This window comes from Saccopteryx bilineata, chromosome 7 (genome assembly GCF_036850765.1).
Source record: "Saccopteryx bilineata isolate mSacBil1 chromosome 7, mSacBil1_pri_phased_curated, whole genome shotgun sequence".
In the NCBI taxonomy this organism is placed as follows: domain Eukaryota; kingdom Metazoa; phylum Chordata; class Mammalia; order Chiroptera; family Emballonuridae; genus Saccopteryx; species Saccopteryx bilineata.
In genome coordinates this window covers 91686381-91705700 of record NC_089496.1, presented here as the reverse complement: position 1 = coordinate 91705700, position 19320 = coordinate 91686381, and the positions used below count along the sequence as shown (strand labels likewise).

At 53.4% G+C, this 19320-nt stretch overlaps 1 protein-coding gene across 3 annotated transcripts in view; it reads left to right on the top strand.

Annotated features, from left to right (window-relative positions):
* COL17A1 (collagen type XVII alpha 1 chain) overlaps positions 1-19320 on the top strand; it is a 50858-nt gene that overhangs the window by 22833 nt on the left and 8705 nt on the right. For all 3 annotated transcript variants that reach the window (XM_066240337.1, XM_066240338.1, XM_066240339.1), the window contains 24 exons: positions 886-1098; positions 1676-1894; positions 2216-2245; positions 2957-2983; positions 4576-4602; positions 4705-4767; positions 5640-5744; positions 6522-6584; positions 7180-7215; positions 7824-7877; positions 8142-8177; positions 8674-8709; positions 9366-9428; positions 10647-10682; positions 10938-11009; positions 11810-11836; positions 12747-12782; positions 14668-14703; positions 14973-15053; positions 16429-16464; positions 16977-17054; positions 17976-18029; positions 18386-18439; positions 19070-19126. In XM_066240337.1, the coding sequence (XP_066096434.1) occupies positions 886-1098; positions 1676-1894; positions 2216-2245; positions 2957-2983; positions 4576-4602; positions 4705-4767; positions 5640-5744; positions 6522-6584; positions 7180-7215; positions 7824-7877; positions 8142-8177; positions 8674-8709; positions 9366-9428; positions 10647-10682; positions 10938-11009; positions 11810-11836; positions 12747-12782; positions 14668-14703; positions 14973-15053; positions 16429-16464; positions 16977-17054; positions 17976-18029; positions 18386-18439; positions 19070-19126 (1539 nt within the window). The remainder of the gene's footprint in view (positions 1-885; positions 1099-1675; positions 1895-2215; positions 2246-2956; positions 2984-4575; positions 4603-4704; positions 4768-5639; positions 5745-6521; positions 6585-7179; positions 7216-7823; positions 7878-8141; positions 8178-8673; positions 8710-9365; positions 9429-10646; positions 10683-10937; positions 11010-11809; positions 11837-12746; positions 12783-14667; positions 14704-14972; positions 15054-16428; positions 16465-16976; positions 17055-17975; positions 18030-18385; positions 18440-19069; positions 19127-19320) is intronic.

Below are 19320 nucleotides of genomic sequence, written 5' to 3'. Positions count from 1 at the left end.
CACCTGAGCCACCCAACTCGAAAGAGTGTCCCTGAAGGCTGGAGCAGAGCAGGGTGGAGGTGGTGGAGGGGGCAGGCCAGGGCTAGAGCAGGCTGCAGAAGAAGCTTAGCTCAGGGACTGTTGCTCATAGCTCCCCCATCACCTCTAGGCACCCACTGTCTGCCCTCGGGTCCAGGGTCTCCCCACGTGGCAGGATCAGCACAGCAGGGCTGCTGCTGTCTCACCCCCTCACACTGACACAGGCTCCGAGGTGACTGTAACCCACACACATCTAGCCCTGTACACTCTCGTCTAGCCCTGTAAAGAGGCAGAGCAAGGGGGAGCACCCCATTTTAGATACCAAAAACAGTTTTATAAAAAGACAAAAATATTTACTCGGTACCCTATAAGTGCTGAATGTAATTCTAGGCACTTGGAGATTACAAAGAAAGAGTTGTAAATACTGAGACGAGGAGACAGGAATGCCTTTGGTGTGGGCCTACTAAAATGCAGGTGGTGGCCGCTCAAAGTTCATAATCAAAACTTAAACCTAGCACTCTGGGCTACATCCTCTGCTAATCACCTTCCATGCCTCTCATTTCATTCAACACCTATCCTAGAAGTAAGTAATCTTTTAACCTCATTTTATTTTAAAATAAATAAATAAAAAGGAAACAGATGTTAAGTGACCATCTCAGAGTCAAGCCCAGATTTTCAGACTTCTGCTTTTCGCCAGCCAGGGCCCTGTTTGGGTCCAAGATCCAGCCTCTTCCTTCATCAGACGCAGGAACATGAAAGAGCCACTTACGTTCACTCAGGCCCACAGGAAGTCACCAAAAATGAAGGATTTAGAGGGAAGAAAGCAAGAGCCACCCGCAAGCACCTTACTTTCTCTCCCTTCCATAGAGATCCACAGCTATGACCGACATAACGGTTTTGGAGGCGTTCAAGGTGGCGGCGGCAAAGTCGGCGGCGGTGGCGGCATGGCTGGAGGCCCGTGGGGGGCAGCGCCAGCCTGGTGCCCCTGCGGCTCCTGCTGCAGCTGGTGGAAGTGGCTGCTGGGCCTGCTGCTCACCTGGCTGCTGCTCCTGGGGCTGCTCTTCGGCCTCATTGCTCTGGGTATGTGGCAACAGTGGCAGGGCAGCAGGTCCCACTGCTCATTCAAAGGGCAGGAATCAGCCAGTGACCCATGTGTTTGGGCAAAGGGGCCAGAGGTCTTCAGTGCAGACCCCTTGTTACTGCAGATGAGGAAACTTAGGCTCCAGGAGGCACCTGACCAAGGCCCAAGGCCAGCTCAGTGACAGAGCCGGGATTCTAATGCAGCTCCAGGTTCTCAGGCCTCTGTCCCTGCAGCCATCATCACCAGCTGCCCTGAGTGGTCAGGCTGTGCCTTCTCCTAGCAGTCCTGCCCTCCGTGCTCTGTTGGGCTCCCAGCAGCTCCCAGGGAGAATGACGGCCAGCACTACCACCATCTCAGATGAGAAAACTGACCCCTGGTCCAGTTTCCTTTAAGGCTCGGTGACAGTTTTGAGTCACTAATCTGGCTGGTAGCATTCTAACAAAATGTCTCCCGCATGGCAGCAGGATGACACTGCCAGGAACCCCAGAGCCCCTAGTTGAGGCTCCTCGTGGGGAGTGGGTGTTGCTGGGGATGCACTGGCTCAGCCCCTGGCTGACACTGCCTGTCCTGGTCCAGCCGAGGAGGTGCGGAAGCTGAAGGCACGCGTGGACGAGCTGGAGCGTGTCAGGAGCGGGGTACAGCTGACGGAGCAGATCGAGAGGAGCAACAAGGAGCGGCTGCAGGGCGTGCTGCCCGGCACAGGCACAAGCCTGGGCAAGTTGGGGCTGGATGGCTACGGTCAGGAGGCGCTCTGGTTCTTCGTGAGGGACAAGCTTAGGACGGAGCAAGAGAATGGTGAGCACGCCACGGGTCAAAGGGCCAGCCTGCTCCCCCTCACTGCTCCTGCCTGTGTGCAGAGCGGTGCCCCTCAGGGGACTCTCACCCTCCCTCCGCAGGAGTGCTCTCCATGGTCCTGGGAGGGAGAGAGGGAGGACCAGTATTGTGAACCCATTTTACTGTTGGGAAAACTGATGTCTGGAGAGCATTGCCCAAGATCATACAACTAGCACATTTTAGAATCTGTTTGCTAGTCCTAGCCTCCGGTTCTTCCCATAATCCAATGATCCTGTCACACAGAAGTTGTGTTACTAACTCGGGGTTCACTTTCTCTTGTAGGCAATCTCCTAGGAAGCCCCGGCCCTAAAGGTATTGTGGTTAATGGAGCCCTTTCCCTCTCATTTCTTGAACTTGGAGCCGTATTTCTGGGTGGATTAGAAAAGTTTTTCCAAATTTCTTTTTTTATTAAGTGAGAAGCTGGGAAGTAGAGAGACAGATTCCTGCATGCACCTGGCAAGGCCCCTAGAGGGCGATGCTCTGCCCATCTGGGGCCATTGCTCCATTGCTCAGCATCCAAACTATTTTAGCACCTGAGGTGAGGCCACGGAGCCATCCTCAGCACCCTGGGCCAACTTTGCTCTAACCAAGCCATGGCTGCAGGAAGAGAAGAGAGAGAGAGAGAAAGGAGAGGGGGAAGGGTGGAGAAGCAGATGGTCACTCCTCCTGTGTGCCCTGACCAGGAATGGAACCACGGACTTCCACAAGCCAGACCGACACTACAGGCCAGGGCCTTTTTTCCAAATTGAATGATGACCAGTGGGAAAATCTTACAGTGTCTGTTAGGAGGATTGAGGATTAGCTTTACAGTCAGAATATCTCAGAATGAGAAAGGACCTAAGGCATCTGTTGAGAGGCCCAGTGATGTGCTAAGTGGCACAGACAGAAACTGAGAGGAACTCACACCCCATGCCTGCTCACCTTGAAATGTGGTTCACCTACTGTCTGCTAGTCTTCAATACTCAAGAGAAAGGCCCTTGCATTCCCACCCCATTCATACTTTTTTTATCTTTCTTCTTTTAGGTGACATAGGAAGTCCAGGCCCTAAAGGTAATTTTTACCTTAAATATTAATGAGGGATGATGGTTTAAAGCAATCAGTAAGTTTCAGAGAACCCCCCTCACACTCTCTGGCCATCTCCCTCCACAGTAGGACCATGGATGGCAGAGCAGCCTGCAGACCCTTGGGCTTTGGTGGGGCAGGGGCCTCACGACAGAGCAGGATTCTACATCCCTGTCCTTTTCCCCTTCTCAGGACTCCAGGGGTTCTCAGGCAGCCTGTGCCAAGGGCCTGCATCTCCCCCAGCTCCAAAGGGCAGTCTGAGGTCCTGCTACTACACAACCCCCCACACCCTTGGAGATTTCTAAAAATACAGACTCCTAGGCCCTGTTATGAATCAGATATTCCTGAAGGAGATGCTCTAGGGCAGGGATCCCCAAACTTTTACACAGGGGACCAGTTCACTGTCCCTCAGACCGTTAGAGGGCTGCCACAAACAGTGCTCCTCTCACTGACCACCAATGAAAGAGGTGCCCCTTCCGGAAGTGCAGCGGGGCCGGATAAATGGCCTCAGGGGGCCGCATGTGGCCTGCAGGCCGAGGTTTGGGGACGCCTGCTCTAGGGCTAGACCCCCTGTGCCCCCAGGTTTTTATTCTGATGAATCAGGTCAGAAACCACCATCCCAGGTTAGCCACTGCTCTCAGGGGTCTCAGTCCAGGAAGGCTGGGATAGAACCCAGCTGTAGTGAACTGAGCTCCTGGAGGAGAAATCCAGTCGCAGCAATGCCACCGGCCTTCAGGGGGCGTGCAGGACATAGTCACAGGGACGGGTGCCCACAGTATTAGTTAATTGGGGAACAATCTCATGCTAACTTGAGTGGCACACATTTATGTGCTGTAAGAAATTGATATATTTCCTCAGAAAAGTAGTTTGGCAATCAATAGGACAGGCCCATGGTGGGAGGAAGAGGTTCCCAGTCTCAGGGATCACAGCAGCGCCCCTTGAGCTGGCTGAGTGGGGTTCCCAAACTTCAGTGTGTATGAGAATTGACAGAAGATCTGGGCCCCACTTCCAGAGCCTCTGATTCAGCAGGTATAGGTGGGTGGGGCCAGGTGTCTGCAGTTTTGACCACCCAGGTGGTTCTGAGTCCAGAGTTGTAGTTTACTCTGAGAATTGCTGTTAAAGGTGACAGGATTGCCTCTCTTCCCAAGAGATCCCTGTGTAGGAATGGGGTTCCTCCACTTGATGGTCCTCTTCTTTTCAGGATTCCTGCCCCCATGCACCCACCCTGCGTCACGTCCACAGCACCCCTCCCCCAGGACTCCACTAGACAGCCCACACACTCCACCCCTCCCCCCAACCATGCTAATGGTCCTGGACCCCTGAGCCTGCAGTTAACATAAAATTCAGAATGCCCAGTTAAATGCGAATTACAGATAAACAACAAATAATTTTCCACTATAAGTATGTCCCAACTATTACATAAAACATACTTATACTAAAAATGTATCCAATGTTTATCTGCAATTCAGACTTCACAGAGCAACCTGTGCTTTTATTCGCTACATTTGGCAATCCTGCCTGAATCCCACCTGGTGACCCAAGTCTTCTTGCTGACTTCTCTCTTATCTTTATTCCCACAGGAGATCGAGGGCTCCCTGGGACTCCAGGTATGGAATCTCTGATGGTGTGGCTGGTGTTGCAGGCTGCTCAGTCCTGGCTCCCAGGTTCTGGGAGGACAATAGGGCTGAGGTATTTTCATGTATCCACAGGTATCCCTGGGCTCGTGGGACACCCAGGTTCAGAAGGACCAAAGGGACAAAAAGGCAGCATGGGTAAGAACCACTTTATCCCTTCCTCCTTCCTTTCCTCCCTCCCTCCCTTCTCCCTTCTCCCCATCCCTTCTTTTCTTCCTTCCTTCTTTTCTTCCTTCCTTCTTTTCTTCCTTCCTTCTTTCCTTCCTTCCTTCCTTCCTTCCTTCCTTCCTTCCTTCCTTCCATAAACATTTATTAAGTGGCTTCTGTGTGCCAGACTATTTTAGGTGCTGGGGAGACATCGGTGAACAAAACAGATAAACCCCTGCTTACGTTTGGGTGGGGGAGAAAGACAGTAGACATGATAAAGAAGTGAAGTGCATGACAGGGCAGGAGGTGGCTCAGAAATGGGAGAGACAGGACACTGGGAGTCCTGAGGGGGCTGTCAGAAAAGGCCTCACCAAGAAGGTGCCATTTGAGCAAAGATTTGAAGGGGGTGAGGGAGCCTGGCATGAGGAGATGTTGGGGGAAACATTCCAGGCAGAAGGAGCAGCCACAGGCCGTGGAGCAAGGGTGTGCCCACTGGTCAAGGAGCTGTGAGGAGAAGAAGGAGATGTGGAGGCCTCAGCTGGAACCCAGCAGGGAGGTAGAGAGTCCAGAGGGAGGGCAGTGAGCAAGGCTGACCACGTGGGGCCCTGGAGGTCCTTGTAAAGATGTTGTTTCCTTCCTTCCCATAAGGTGAGAAGCCACTTGCAGATTTGGGGCAGGGGTGATCTTGCATTTTCAAAGGGTCACTCTGGCTTCTGGGTTGAGCCTGGGCAGCAGGGGTCAAGGGGAGGCTCAGGGGACCAGTGCAGAGACTCCAGGCAGGCGTCCTGCCAGAGACATGCTGCCTGCAGAGCCCTCTGCTGCAGCTCAGGTCCTCACCCTGGCACGGCCATTTCTGTTTGTAGGAGAGCCTGGAATGGAAGGACCTGTGGGCCAGAGAGGGCGTGAAGGTCCCATGGGACCTCGTGGTGAACCAGGGCCAGCTGGGTTTGGAGAGAAAGGTGACAGAGGTAAGAGGCGATTCCTTTACCAGGAGAGTTAGCTATGTATATACCCACGCTTCCTTCTCCCATCTTTCTCCCTCCCTCGCTCCTTTTACTAGCATTTGCCGGGCACCTTGAGCAGGGTCAGTGCCAGGCCTGGTGGAGGCAGTGGTCTAAGGAGGGCATAGGCCAAGCTGCAGGTGTAGGCCTCAAGCTCAGAACCCTGCAGTGCTTAGAATGCATGGAGAACACGGTCACAGGGATATGGGCTTCCCACATGGGGTGCGGAGGAGGCGGGGCTGATGTGAAGAGCACATGGCAGGACCTGAAGAAGAAAGGGGCAGTGGGGTTCAGGCCCACAAGCCTCTCTTGGCTGGAACTAGTCAGGGAAGGAGGCATGGAAAGCCTGACACAGGCTCAACCCAGGAGGGGCCTGGAAAGACTTTGCAGTTAGATTCTTAATCACGAATCTGTTTTTATCAAGAAAAAACAAGCCCCGACACAAGAAGTCCTCTTGATGTCAACAAATTGTGAGCAAAAAGCTTCATTTTTAGCTTCCCTTTCTCTTAAAAATAGTGCTCAAGAAGGTAACAAATGTTTATTGAGTAGCTCAGGTGCCGGGCTTCATGGAGCAGAAAGGCTCTGGGGGTGGAAACTGAAGGTGGTTTGCTGATTCATGGCCTCAGGGAGGTACCATGTGGGTCAGAGGCTGCTGCAGGCTTGGAACCATCCCCAAAGTACACCACCAGGCTGGCTGGGCAGCCAGGCTGAGGGGACTGTCTCAGAGTGCTCACTTCTCCCCAGGGCTCTCCGGTGAACCGGGTGTTCAGGGCCCACCTGGTGTCCCAGGTTCTGTGGGTCCCAAAGGTAAGTCAAGCGTCTAGGATGGATCACAGGCGTTCAGGTACTGAAGTCCCAGACAGCCCTAACCCCCTGTCCCAGAGCTGTGATGGGCTATGGCTCAGAGAGTGTCCCCACAAAGGAGTCACTGGGTGTCAGGGTTGGGTTAACTTTTGGCTGCATGGTGGATTTGGGGCTGCATTACCATCTGTTTTCAGTGGCCTCTAAGTGGGTGGGTGGATCAGAAAATTTCCTCACCTAACTGGGGCCCAGATCATACGTTCTGGACAACCCAGGAGAATGGGCCTTCTCAATTTGATGCCTATCTGGTCACCTCCCCTCCCTCCTCTGCCCCAACCCAAATATTTTCCTCTGACTAGGAAGGAGCAGGGTTCTCTTCATCCCACCAGCTCAGCTTCCTCCCTGAGGGGGACCTTGCACTAGACTTGGGTCATCTTGGACCTACTGGCTCTGGGGTCTTTGCAAGAACCCATACTGTGTGGGCTGCACACATACACAGAGCCCTCGCCTGGAAGTGGGCCCCACCCCCACCTGACCTTCACCGTGGGCTCAGGTGTCCCTAGCCTGTGCTTGACCCTAACTGTTTTGTCATCCTTCTCAGGTTCCAGTGGTTCTCCTGGGCCACAGGGTCCCCCAGGTCAGTGCGCTGCTTCTTATTATAGATGCTATTTCTGGGGCAAAGAAAGGATGCTAAATGTGCAAAGTAACATTGTTTTAAGTAAAGGAAGCAATTATTAAAGAGAACCTGAAGATACAAAACTCACATCCACAGTGGCTGAGGTCGGGTGCCATTGCCCCTCTGAGAGCCATTCTGCCCTGGTTGGGGCCTGAGGCCTTAGGCAGCCTCAGCAGCAGGCCGCTCCTGCCCTGCCCTCGTCTGAGCAGGGGGCCCCCTCTGCCTCATCCCTATGGCCAGAGCTCCTCCTGCTGCCTTGGAAACCTCAAGTGACAGCCCACATTGGAATGCAGGCCAATGTCTCTGCCAGGGTCCCCTGAGGTGTCCTATGACCAGGACCTGGTGGTCACAGAGGCAAAGAATCTGGACCAGAATGATGTAGAGGGGATGTGGGGAGGAATCTGTGGAGAGCAGCCCTCAATCTTTACTCCAGGGCGGAGGTACACATATGTGCCTGTCTGCATACATGTGTGAGTCTGTGTGTGTGTGTGTGTGTGTGTGTGTGTGTGTGTCCGTCCCTTCCAAAGCTGCGGGCACTCACCCACCTGCATGGCTACCTCTGCTTGTAGGCCCTGTAGGTCTCCAAGGACTCCGAGGTGAAGTGGGACTCCCTGGTGTCAAAGGTAAGCTGGTGGGGAAGAGTAGGGGGTGGGGATGCGGTTGGGGGGAGATGTCACCCTGTCAGTGCTTATCACTCAAGAAGAAGGTCTGGGGGAAGAGGGCACAGGGAGTGTCTGGTAGGCATGACCCACAGCCTGTGCAGGCTGATACATGACAAGGGGAAGCCAGGAAGGTCGGGTTGGGGCGCCTGTCTTCAGACATAGACACTGCCCTGCTCGGTCTTCCTCACAAGGTTTGTTATACCAAGTTGTCCATTACTTTGTCAGGTGACAGAGGACCTACGGGAACACCAGGACCCAAAGGTATAGTGCTCTATTGCTGTTCCGGCATCACCAGAGCCTGTCTGACTCTTGAGAACCCAAATATGACCTGGGCCCCAGCATCCAAGAACACAGATGACTCTGGCTCTGGGACCCCAGGGCTGGGAGGGACATGGGAGCTCATTGTAGTCCAACCTCTCAGATACGGAAACCGAGGCACAAAGAGGGGCCACAAAGCACCAACATTGCAGTACTGAGGTTGGGCGGACCTCGGGTGGCAAGGATGCAGCCTTGATGTCCTCTGTGTGTGGCCTCCTGTGCCCACGATAGCCATTGTATGACAGCAGGGGCCAGTGGGTTTATGGGTGGGATCAAATGTGCCTCTTTGGCTTTGTAAATGACGAGGTCTCACCAACATTCCGCGGACATAGCTTCCGGGTACGATGAGCACTGTTCTGCAGCCAGGGGTCCCTCTAGCTGGGTGAGAGTGTTTTCCTCCTGCTGACTGATACCCCCTGCACCCCCATGCTTGTTCTAGGTGACCAGGGCGAGAAAGGACCCCGAGGCCTCACAGGTCAGTCCTACATGGGAATCCTCTTTGATCATTTAAAGATTTTTTATAAATGTTATCAGGCACTGGAGATGGAAAAAAAAACATACAGAAATTTGAGTCAGAATCTCTGTCTGCTTCCGGGAACTTATAATCTAACAAAACACAAAACGAGACAGAAGGAGACCTGACTGGAGTGAAAGCCAGCATCAGGGCGTGCAGTCCCGCAGCAAATGTTTGGGGCACAAATGGAGTTACAATTGCCACTGATTCTTCCGGGGAATCCAGTCAAGAAAATTAAGCTCTTTCCAAAGTAGCAGAGGGTTGGTACAACTGTCCCCCCTCATCCACTTACCTCCTGCCAACTTACATGATTAGAAAGAAATTAATAGCAATGATAGTTTGGTTACAAGGGGCAGCTCTCTGTTGCCAAAGAAATAACACTCATACGTAGGCAGCTTCAGACCAGGCGGGGCCCTGGGCCAGTCCACGACTGCCACCCGGGTGGCCCTGACTGTATCTAAGAAGACACTGTGTCCCCAAGCCCTGGTGGGCACCCCATGCTTGTCTGGTTAGGGAGGTGGTGGGCTTGAGGGTGGGCATGGTGGGTACAACATTTTACCACTATCAAGGATGCAAAGTTTGAAAGCCTCCAACTAGCATGCCCGTTTCCTTTGCAGGCGAGCCAGGCTCGAGAGGCCTGCCTGGCGCTGTGGGTGAGCCTGGAGCTAAAGGAGCAATGGGTGAGTGTCCTGGGGGTGCAGGCAGCTGGTCTGCCCCATTCCGGCTGTCACTGTGGCTCTAGAGTTGAAATCCTCTTAGAGCTACCTCTTCCGTTCTGTGACCTGCCCACCCCTGGTAGAGGGTCCACTTAAAGGTCGCTTCTGGGCCTGCACATCTCTCCTAGGGCTCAGAGAGCAGCATCCATCTCTGCGGGTTCTCACTGCTCAGTGGAGGGGCGGGGTGACCTTGGCAAGGCAAGGCATCCACTTTGGTTCCTGCCCCCAAGCCACCTGGGCCCCTGAGGAGGGCAGGCAGTGTTGGTGTCCTTTGGAACCTATGGTATTCCAAACAGAGCCCTGAAATCCCAGGGCTGGACTCACAGCCAGATCCAGGGTTCAACCTTTTGCCGACCCATACCAGGGGTCTGCCAGCCAGGACAGGGGAGCTGGCCAAGGACCCTCAGAAGGCCAGGCATTTAGCACCAAGTCCCAGGAAAGTTTTAGCCCCACCAAGGGGGATGTGATTTGTTCACTTTCTCATGCATTTAACAAACTGTTAGGAAGCACTGACTCTATGCAGGAAAACTTGCTGGGCAAGAGAGATGCTTCACCTCCCTCATGGGGGGACAAGGCCTGTATGAGGTGACAAGTGCCATGAAAGGAATAGAGTACTAGGAGGGTAGAGTAGAGAGGGAGATTTCTTCCATGCAGAAAGGTGAAGGAGGTGGCATTTCAGATTTTCCTAAAAAGTAAGGAAGATCTTGATCATGATTAACTTGAATATTCATGCAGAAATAACAACATAAGTAAGGAAGTACAGAAAGGGGCGGGGGAGAGCAAGGCATGGTCCCAGAAGGACCTCGGAGAGGTTGGAGGAGAGGGGACAAGAACTTGGAGGACCTTGACTTCCAGGACCTAGAAGAAATGAGGGCAGCCCTTACTGAGCATCTGGTGTGTGCCAAGTCCTGCCCAGGCACCGGAGATGCCATAAGGGGTCATTGAACAGTTCTTAAGAGGAGAAAAGGCAGTCACTGGTTGAGATGAAGCAGGCAGGGAGAAAGCTGCACCCAGAGAGTGTGACAGGGACTGAGCTCTTTTTTTTGCATTTGATGGCCACAAGAAGGGCCCAAGGGTTCCCCACCTGGGAGACAACTTGATGTGAGCCTGATGTGCAGTAGGGAGAGGGAGTCTCACAGTGGCTCCCAGAGTCACTGACGAGCTGTGGTTCTGCTTTTCCAGGACCCACTGGCCCCGACGGACACCAAGGCCCCAGAGGTTAGTCATTGACTGGCTGTCCTCACTCTCACGGCCTCCCCTGCCTATCACTCCCTGCCTTGCCCACGTCCCCTAATCGTAATGCCAGAGCGGAAGGTGTCATGTAGAAACATGCAAAGCCAGGTCTTACTAGCCTCCTCCACACCTGCCTGCAAGTTACTCAGTGAAACCCCAAGAAAGTGTCAGCTCAGACATGCTGGCCAGTTCAGCTTTCCAAGAAGGAAAACATTTGCACGTTGGTCATACTCTCTCCAGGTGAACAAGGTCTCACAGGGATGCCTGGAATCCGAGGCCCACCAGGACCTTCTGGGGACCCAGGAAAGCCAGGTAACAGTGGGAAGAGGGAGCCCGACCTCGCTCTGTGTGTGAGTGTGTGCATGTGTGTGCACGTGCATGTGTGTCTTACCCATTCTCCTCCAGCAGCCCAGCAGTGAACTGCCACAACTGCTGGCTTGTGCTGGGCAGTGGCTGTTATTCCTGATACCTCCGAGCCTCCAAGGCTGGCAACTGGGAAGAGAGAGATGAGCGGTTGAAAGCAAGGCACTGTAGAAAGGGGCGAGGAGTCTTCTGAAACCGGCAGAGTTAACAGCGCCTCAGTACCTTGCTCCTCTGAGCCTTTCCCTCCGGTCCACCTCCCTTTGGATTCTCATAACACCCACCAGTCTGACAAGAGATGCCACTGTTAGCATCGCCACTGAAAGCCCAACAGGAGCAAGATCCTCAGGGCTGCAGGAAACAAATCAAAACACTTTAAGAAAGCCGTTAGGGAGGCATTCATTTGCAGGTTGGGAGGAGGAGGGGCCCCCTGGCTGCTCTGTTGGGCACACAGATGGGGAGCACAAGGAGGGAACCTAGGGCAGCATTAGGGCTCAATGAGTTTTCTAGGTGTATGGCTCTCAGATCCAGAGGGTTTGTGACCCCAAATGGGCTAAGAACCACCGCCTGATGGAGGAGTGGGTCACTTCACTGCAAACTCCAAGAACTGCTCCCAGTGCTGGGAGGACCCTGGACTGCTGCTCCACGCTCGGGGTTTGTCCTCCGGACACACCAGTCCCACCTGCTTCTGCAGCCAAGTGTGTGGCTCCTCAACCCTAACACTCTCCTCTCATGTGTCTTCTCTTCTGTAGGTCTCACAGGACCCCAAGGACCTCAGGGTGAGTCATGGTCACTCCCACCTCCAGGCACCACCACCCAGCCTCCCCCTGCAGCCTTGCAGCCTCTGGCAGACGCCTCTCCTCCATCGCCTGCAGTTTCCTCTCCCCCTCCCCTCGCCCTCCTAGCGAAAATGGGGTCAGGTCCTTTTACTGTGAGTCTTGAGAAGCACCTTAGGAAGGAAAATTATGCACAGAACAATCTAGCGAACCACTCTGGTAGAAATAAAGTTAGCTCATGTGTCAATTCTGCCTGCCTGGGCCCTGTTCCCCTTCCCCTCCGGGTCAGGGCCCAGGAGTTGCACGGGCCCCGCAGAAGCCCAGATCCCACCGGTGTGGTTGGGAGTGGGAGCTCACCTCACACAGAGGGACCCAGTTTCTTTGGGACAGCCTGGGTGTCAAAGTCTGTCCTGTAGTTGGACCTGTGTGTACTGTCACCACACCCAGCCCAACTCCTAAAGGATGTAAAATGAAAGCAAATAGCAGGTCCCCCCAAAAGTTGGGCACACAGGGACACCCTCCAGCTGCTCCCTGGGGGAGTTCAGCAGACAAAAGCCAGGAGGATGTGTTACATCAGCTGTGGGAGGCCTGGCCCCTACTTCCCGACTGACTCTGCGGGGACAGCAGCTGCTTTGCAGGCTCCAGGGGACTGGATCCCCCAAAGCTGAGTCCATGGACCCCTGCCTCCCTCAAGTCCAGCTGTTACCCCATTTCCCAGAGAAGAAAAAGGGCTCAGAGCAGGAGGCCCCCCTGAGGGGCCGCCTAGGCTGGAGTGGAAGGCGCAGCCAGGTGGGTCTCCAGGCTGTGGGCAGAGCCTGTGGCTGCGCCCAGAGACAGAGCACAGGTCACTGCCAGGGTGTCTGGAATTACTGGACCTTTATCATCCTGAATGACTTGTTTTCAATCACATCAGGACTTCCTGGAACCCCGGGCCGGCCAGGAGTTAAAGGTAAGTGATGCTCCAAATCAGATTTTCTTTGTACCCACTAGTCATTTTTGTGAGAGATTGGCAGGAGGGAAGCCCCTCTCTGGGCAGAGCCTGGATCAAGAGTGGCATCTAGTGGCTTCAGCGGAAGGCTGTGAGGCCAGGGAGCCCGGGATCTGTTCTGACCCGCTGAGCCCCACCGCTCGGCACACCCCCTACCTCGCAAGTGGCCTGATGTCTCCAGGCCGTTGGAGGAGGATCTGGAGGCTGCTGCTCCCAACCCCCAGAACTAGCCCATCCCCTTCCTTGCCTCTAAAATGTCTCCACTAGTGCTCAGTCCTCCTCACTTAGGCTTGGCCCCCTGTAACATGACTCTCCTGGGGCTAGGAACCACTGTAGCTTTATCGGCCACACATGGGCTTTAATGTGGGCGGGGAGGAGCATCTGAGATGCTGCTGGAGAGGAAGTCATCCTCAGAGTGTGACCCCTGTGCACAGAGCGGAACTCTTGTCTGTTCCTTCCTTCTGTGCTTGCTCAGCTCTGCACCATGGGACCCCCAACCCTGAGCCAGTCCAGGGATGAATGTGCTCAGAGTTGGTCTCCCTCCTTCTGTCCCTGTGACCTCACCTCCCTGAACCCTGATGTTCTGTGCAGCTGACCTTGTCATGAACAATCACTGTCACCTTGTAAGGACCTGAGGAATGAAGTAACTACTTGCCAGAAATTATTTCCAATGATTTGTTAGGCCTAGGAGATTTTTTTAGAACTAACAAATATAATTCACAGTGGTAACAACTGAGTTCACACGTCCCAGACAGCTCTCTGTGTCCACAGGTATGTCCATGAATTGATGGCGCCTTTTCAGTAGGACGTGTCAGTTTAAGGGTTCCTGAGGACACCAGCCACCTGCCCTTTCAGGGCCCTCAAATTCCATCCACGGGGGACTTCAGATCCTCCCTGGACAATGTGCACAAAAAGTGGACATTTTACTGAATTCTGGGCTGTGTGCCAATGAAACAAACTCAAGTACTTTCTCCTCTCTTGGCCTTGACCCAAGGAGCTGGTGGAGACCAGCCTTCCACTTCCTCTAAGAGGGCATCAACAGTAGCCTCACAGGCCGGTGACTGAATTGCTCACAGGCCATGGGAAATGACAGAAGAGGCCCCTGAAAGCCCCCAGCTGAGGGCTTTTCTTTTTTCTGCTTCTGTTGCTTGGTTCCCCAATGTCCGTGTGGATTTCCAATCCCGAGAGGCTTCTCTGAGACGACATCTGGTGGTGGATGTGTTTGGGAGAGTGTGAATCTGACATCCCCCATGCACCTGTGCATTCTCAACCCTCTGAGCCCCAGGCAGAAAAGAGATTTGTTAGCCTTTGTGTAACATTCCCAACTTAGCAGACACAAAACTGCCTTCTAACCCTGCACAGCCCCTCCTGCTGTCCCTGAAAACCAGCATCCTGAGGGGCACCCTGGGACCAGGCTCTGTCAGGGAGGCTCCTTGGACCTCTCGGTACCTCTCCCACCCAAGCTCATTCCCAGTAAGATCCTGAGACACCCACTGTAGGAGAAGGGAGTGTGGTAGCAGGAATGACTCTCAAGTCAGCCCCATTCTGGCCTCACTGAAAGGCAAACTCTTTGACATTCACCAATGAAGCCAGCTTCAGGGAATCCCTGCTTCCTCCAAAAGCGAATGTGGGCTGAGAAGATTGATGCTCCAGCCTCCAGAGTCTCCGGTGCAGAGACTGGTGCTTAATACATCCTGTAGGTTCCCCTTAGTTCATTAAAATGCCATTAGCCTGTAGGTTAGAGGCCCAGGAGTGGGTCTCAAATGCAGTCAGAAGCTTTGGAAATGATTTATTGTGCCACTAATTGACCCTGGGGAAAACCACTCTCCTTTTCCTCCCCGCCCAGGTGAGCCAGGAGCTCCAGGCAGGATTGTGACTGCAGGTAGGCAGGCCCTGTTCTGTGCTTTCTTGTATACCAGGCATCTGCCCTGGCCCTGCCTTAACACATGCCAAGCAGTGCCGGTCTGTGGACTTGGTTCTTTGGGCAGGATGCAATGCTGGGCTGTTTGGGTCTGCAGCGAGGTGGTGGGAGGAGTTGAGAAGTAATGAGAGCAAGAGGTGCTGGCCTAGCCGACCCGTAGCCCTGCCTGGGTCCCAGTGCCTCTGAGCCAGAGAGTGAGGCTCAGTGTTCCCTGTGTCTTCTGTTTTCAGATGGGTCATCGACTCTCACTGTCCCAGGTGCCCCGGGACCTCCTGGACCCATGGGACCCCCAGGACCTCCAGGCACCCCAGGTCAGTCCATTTTCTTGTTTTCTCCCTAATCAGCAGCAGGCCTAGGTTGCATTTGACTGTACCAGTGGTAGCTCAAATCCTGAAACCCAGGTCAGGAAGCAGGCATGAGAGTAAGGGGAGCTGAGCAAGCCCCTCCCCGCCAGCCTCGCCAGCCGAGCATGTACCCCAGCCCTGCACAGACCCTGCTTCGTCAGACTCCGCAGCGCCACGGGGGCTCCAGCTTGTAAATGACTTGCCCAGGGTCGTTCAGCTGAGACGTAGCAGAGTCAGGATCTGGCCCAGGTCCTTCTGCCTCCAGAGCCAATGTTGGACCAGATGGAGCACTTGGTCCTCAAATTATTTCCAATTGGAAAACAGTTTGATAACATGCATCAAAGGCAACAAAAATGCTAGGAATCCGTTTGAAAAAAATATCCCCAAACTGACAAACAATAATGAAGTCGCTACAAAAATATGAAGATTATAAAGAAAGTCGTTAGGAAATAATAGTGTTATTTAAAAGAGCAGAAGATAAAGTATGCTCAGTGGTTGCAACAATATTTTTCCAAGATGCAAAAAAAATGCTGGAAAGAAATAAAAAGTTACAAGTTAATTATGGGTGATACTTTTTTCTATTTTTCCAAAATGCCTGTTATTTTGTGATATAGTTGAGTTTGAACTGTGCAGGTTCGCTTGTATATAAATATTTTTCAATAAATATATTGGATTTTTTTGGAGATTTGTGACAACTTGAAAAAACTTGCAAACAAACCTTATGATTTCCATAATAACATTTTCTTTCCTCTAGCTTACTTTATTATAAGAATGTAGTATATAATGCGTATAACGCAAAATATGTGTTAATTGACTGTAAGGCTTCCAGTCAACAGTCGGCTATTAGTAGTTACAGTTTTTGGAAAGTTAAAAGCTATATATGCAAATTTTCAACTGTGTTAGAACCTCTAACCCCTGTGTTGTCCAAGAGTCAACTGCATCTATTTGCTAATTATTTTTAAATATTTGCATGTAAATGAAATATATGATTCAACATGACCAATGCAAGTGTGGACAAGCCTTCCCTCCTGTTAGGCTCCAGTGGGAGAGGGGACACTGGGGGTATTTAGAAGTCCCTCATCATTGAAGGACAGTGTCCGAGAGGGCAGTTCTGCCCATCCCCGGGGTACAGGGCCTGGCAGAGGAATTCTCACATGGATGGACCACAGGGCTGGCATAATCGCTTATTGCTCTCCAGTAAGCAAACTGATCTCTTTGGCTACGTTCTATGCCCTGTGAGGAAGCTATGTGTTTACCCAGGACCTGACTTTTTTTCAGCTCTTTCTAGAACTGTCACCGTAGAGGTATGACAAAGCCTTTTCTTCCCCAACTCCATTTCCAGGCCCTGTCGGCCCAGCTGGTCTCCCAGGACAGCAAGGTAGGTCAGGCCTGAAAGAACACAGGACTGTGGCCTCGGTCAGTCGGGAGGGCTTCCTCTCCAGGCTGGACATGACGCAAGAGACATGCATTTGGGGCAGAGAAATGAGGGGTGACATGATTTTTCACCAAGGGCCTCGTGAAGCCTCAGCTGCAAAGGGAGATACCTCCTCTCGCCCCTTCCATGTCTCTGAGAAGGCAGGTGTCCACCAGACAGGGGATTGAAGCTCTGTACACACCTGGTCAGGGCCAAGCTCAGCGATGTGCACAGGCCTTGGCTTTCTTGTGACCAGACCCTGATCATTGTGCCACCGTCCAGAGATTTATCCAAATACCAAAACCCAGTGAGGCCTAGGGAAAGCTGATTCAGTTCCTCCTGGGTCTTTCTCAGCTGATAGGAAAGTGTGAAGTCCACTCTCTGGCCCACCACGCCCAGGCCCCTGGGCCGCTGCAGCCTGTCTCCAGAGGGATTGCTGCCCACGGCCTCCACCCTAACTCTGTGTCTCCCTGCAGGCCCACGAGGCGAGCCGGGACTTGCTGGTGAATCATTCACTAGCAGCAGCAGCTCCATCTCTGAGGTCCTCTCTGCTCGTGAGTGCCCCCATGTTCTCCAGGGCAGGTGCTGTGGGGACAGGAGTGGGAGAGAGCTTGGTACGCTGGGGCTGTGGCAGCTGCACAGTGAGTCATCCAGAGCCCCAGATGTGGGTGAGGATGACCAGTTCCTCTGGAATGCAGTGCCAGCCAGAAAGGGACAGCAGTGGCTTTGTCTGCTGCGGAGGTAGACTCACTGGGCGTGGCACAGCTGTCACAGAGGTTCTCAGACTCCAGGGGTCTGGGATCCTGCAGGGCCTCCCGGTGATCCAGACACTCTTGGTGTCGCTGGCAGGAGTATGGCACCCCGCTCACTGGGAGCAATAATAGGGGCTGTGGGTTCTTAGCCTCAGGCCTGAGCTGGGAGGGAGAACTCCTGGGTCCTCCCGTCCCCAGAGTCCTTAAAGAGCGCAGGTGGGGCTGCTGCTGGGCCTCCATCTCAGCACCTGAGCATCTGGACGGCTGAACACAAAGACTACAGCCAACCCTGGTCCTGCAGTTGCACACGCAGACATTGTGCCACGGCATCTGCATAAGGCCCCTGTGACATAGGTCAGATGCCTCTGGCTTGCAGAGGAGGAAGCTGTTGCTGAAAAAGGCTGAGAACATGCCCAAAGCCACCAGATAAAAGTGGTGGAGCAGGGATTTGAAATCAGGCTCTCTGACACGGAAGCCATGCTCTTACCCATCACTCTATACACCCATACCAGCTCTCAGGGAGTTTGGCTGCAGCCCTGCCCCGCCTCTGAGCAAGGGCACCCCGGCAGAGGGGGTACCAGAGGGTGGTGTGCTGTGTGGGGCCTGCGGTGTGGGCTGTGAGTATAGCCCAGGCGCCTGGCACTGATGATCCTGGTGAGGGGAGAAGCTGGTGGAAAGCAGCCCGTGTCAGCTTTGCTCATTGCTCTTTACTTCTCTCTACAGAGGGTCTTGATCTACGTGGTCCCCCAGGCCCACCTGGGCCACCTGGGCCACCAGGTGAGCATCTCAGAGATCTTTGGAAGGTGGGGAAGCATGGGGCCCAGGGGACTCAGGGTACTTAGTGAGGAAGCCAGACCCTGATCCCAGGGGCAGAATCAGCTCTGTACAGCACTGTCACCTCTTCTGAAGCACACCCTCCTGCAGGGCCTTCTGTTCTAGGCCCACCAGGACCCTTAGGCCAAATAGGGGAGAGCTAAGCTCCCGGGTGAGAGGGGCAAGACAAGGGTACCCAGAGGCCAGGCTTCTTATGGGCTGGCTTTTAGGAAAGAGCTTCCTTGGCACTTCTTCTCCTACACAAAGGGTTCCTGGCTCACTTATTGGCATTAATTAATCTTGAGGGTTCTCTTGTCTAGGGGAAGGCTTGCCAGGCCCGCCAGGCCCACCAGGATCTCTCCTGACCAGCTCAGGTAATGTTGTGGAGTCCAGTCATACCTGTTCTGCACCTCGGTCCTACCTCCAGTACACTCTGTGGTCACAGGCATTTGGTCTTTCTGACCTATTCACCATGCTTCCTCTTGACTTTCCACCAGTAGTGTGTTCACATAAATTCCACGTAGAGAGGGTAAATGATGCCAGCCCAGCCACTCTGCTAGCCCCTGATACCCTGCCTGAGGAGAGGGAGCCAGTTTGGCCCTTGGGAGATCTGGACTGATGGAAACCTGATTCCTGTCCTTGGGAGCCCAGGTCTGATTAAGGAGGCAGCACACACGGACATGAAAAGAGATAAATGCTGACAGCACAATATGGAAACATATGGAAATAACTTGAAAGAAAATAGCCCAGAACTTCTCCTTAGTAGAAAATCAACCTGCCCATCCATCCATCCATCCATCCACCCAAGCATTCATTCATCTAATCATCCATCCACCCATCTATTTATCTATCCATCCATCCACTCACCCACCCATCCATCTATCCATCCATCCATCCATTTGATAAATACTGACTGAGAATCTTCAGTATGACAAACACTGTGTTAGATGCTTCTTCCTCACATCACTGCATCCATACTCAAAAACTATTTCTTCCCCCTGCAGAGACCTTCTCTGGCCGTCCAGGCCCACCTGGTCCCCCAGGCCCCAAAGGAGACCAAGGTGAGGACAGTGACTCAGGGGCTGCAGAAGCCTGTATGTACCCCAGCATACCCCACAGGTGGCCCGGAGAGTTTGGATGAGGCCCGACGACCTGGGGCATTTCTTCCTTCCCTAGCCATATCCATTAGGAGCTCCGTGCTCAGGAGCGTGGGGTGGGGGGAGGCATGGTGTTCAGTGGCTCTTCAGGGAATCCC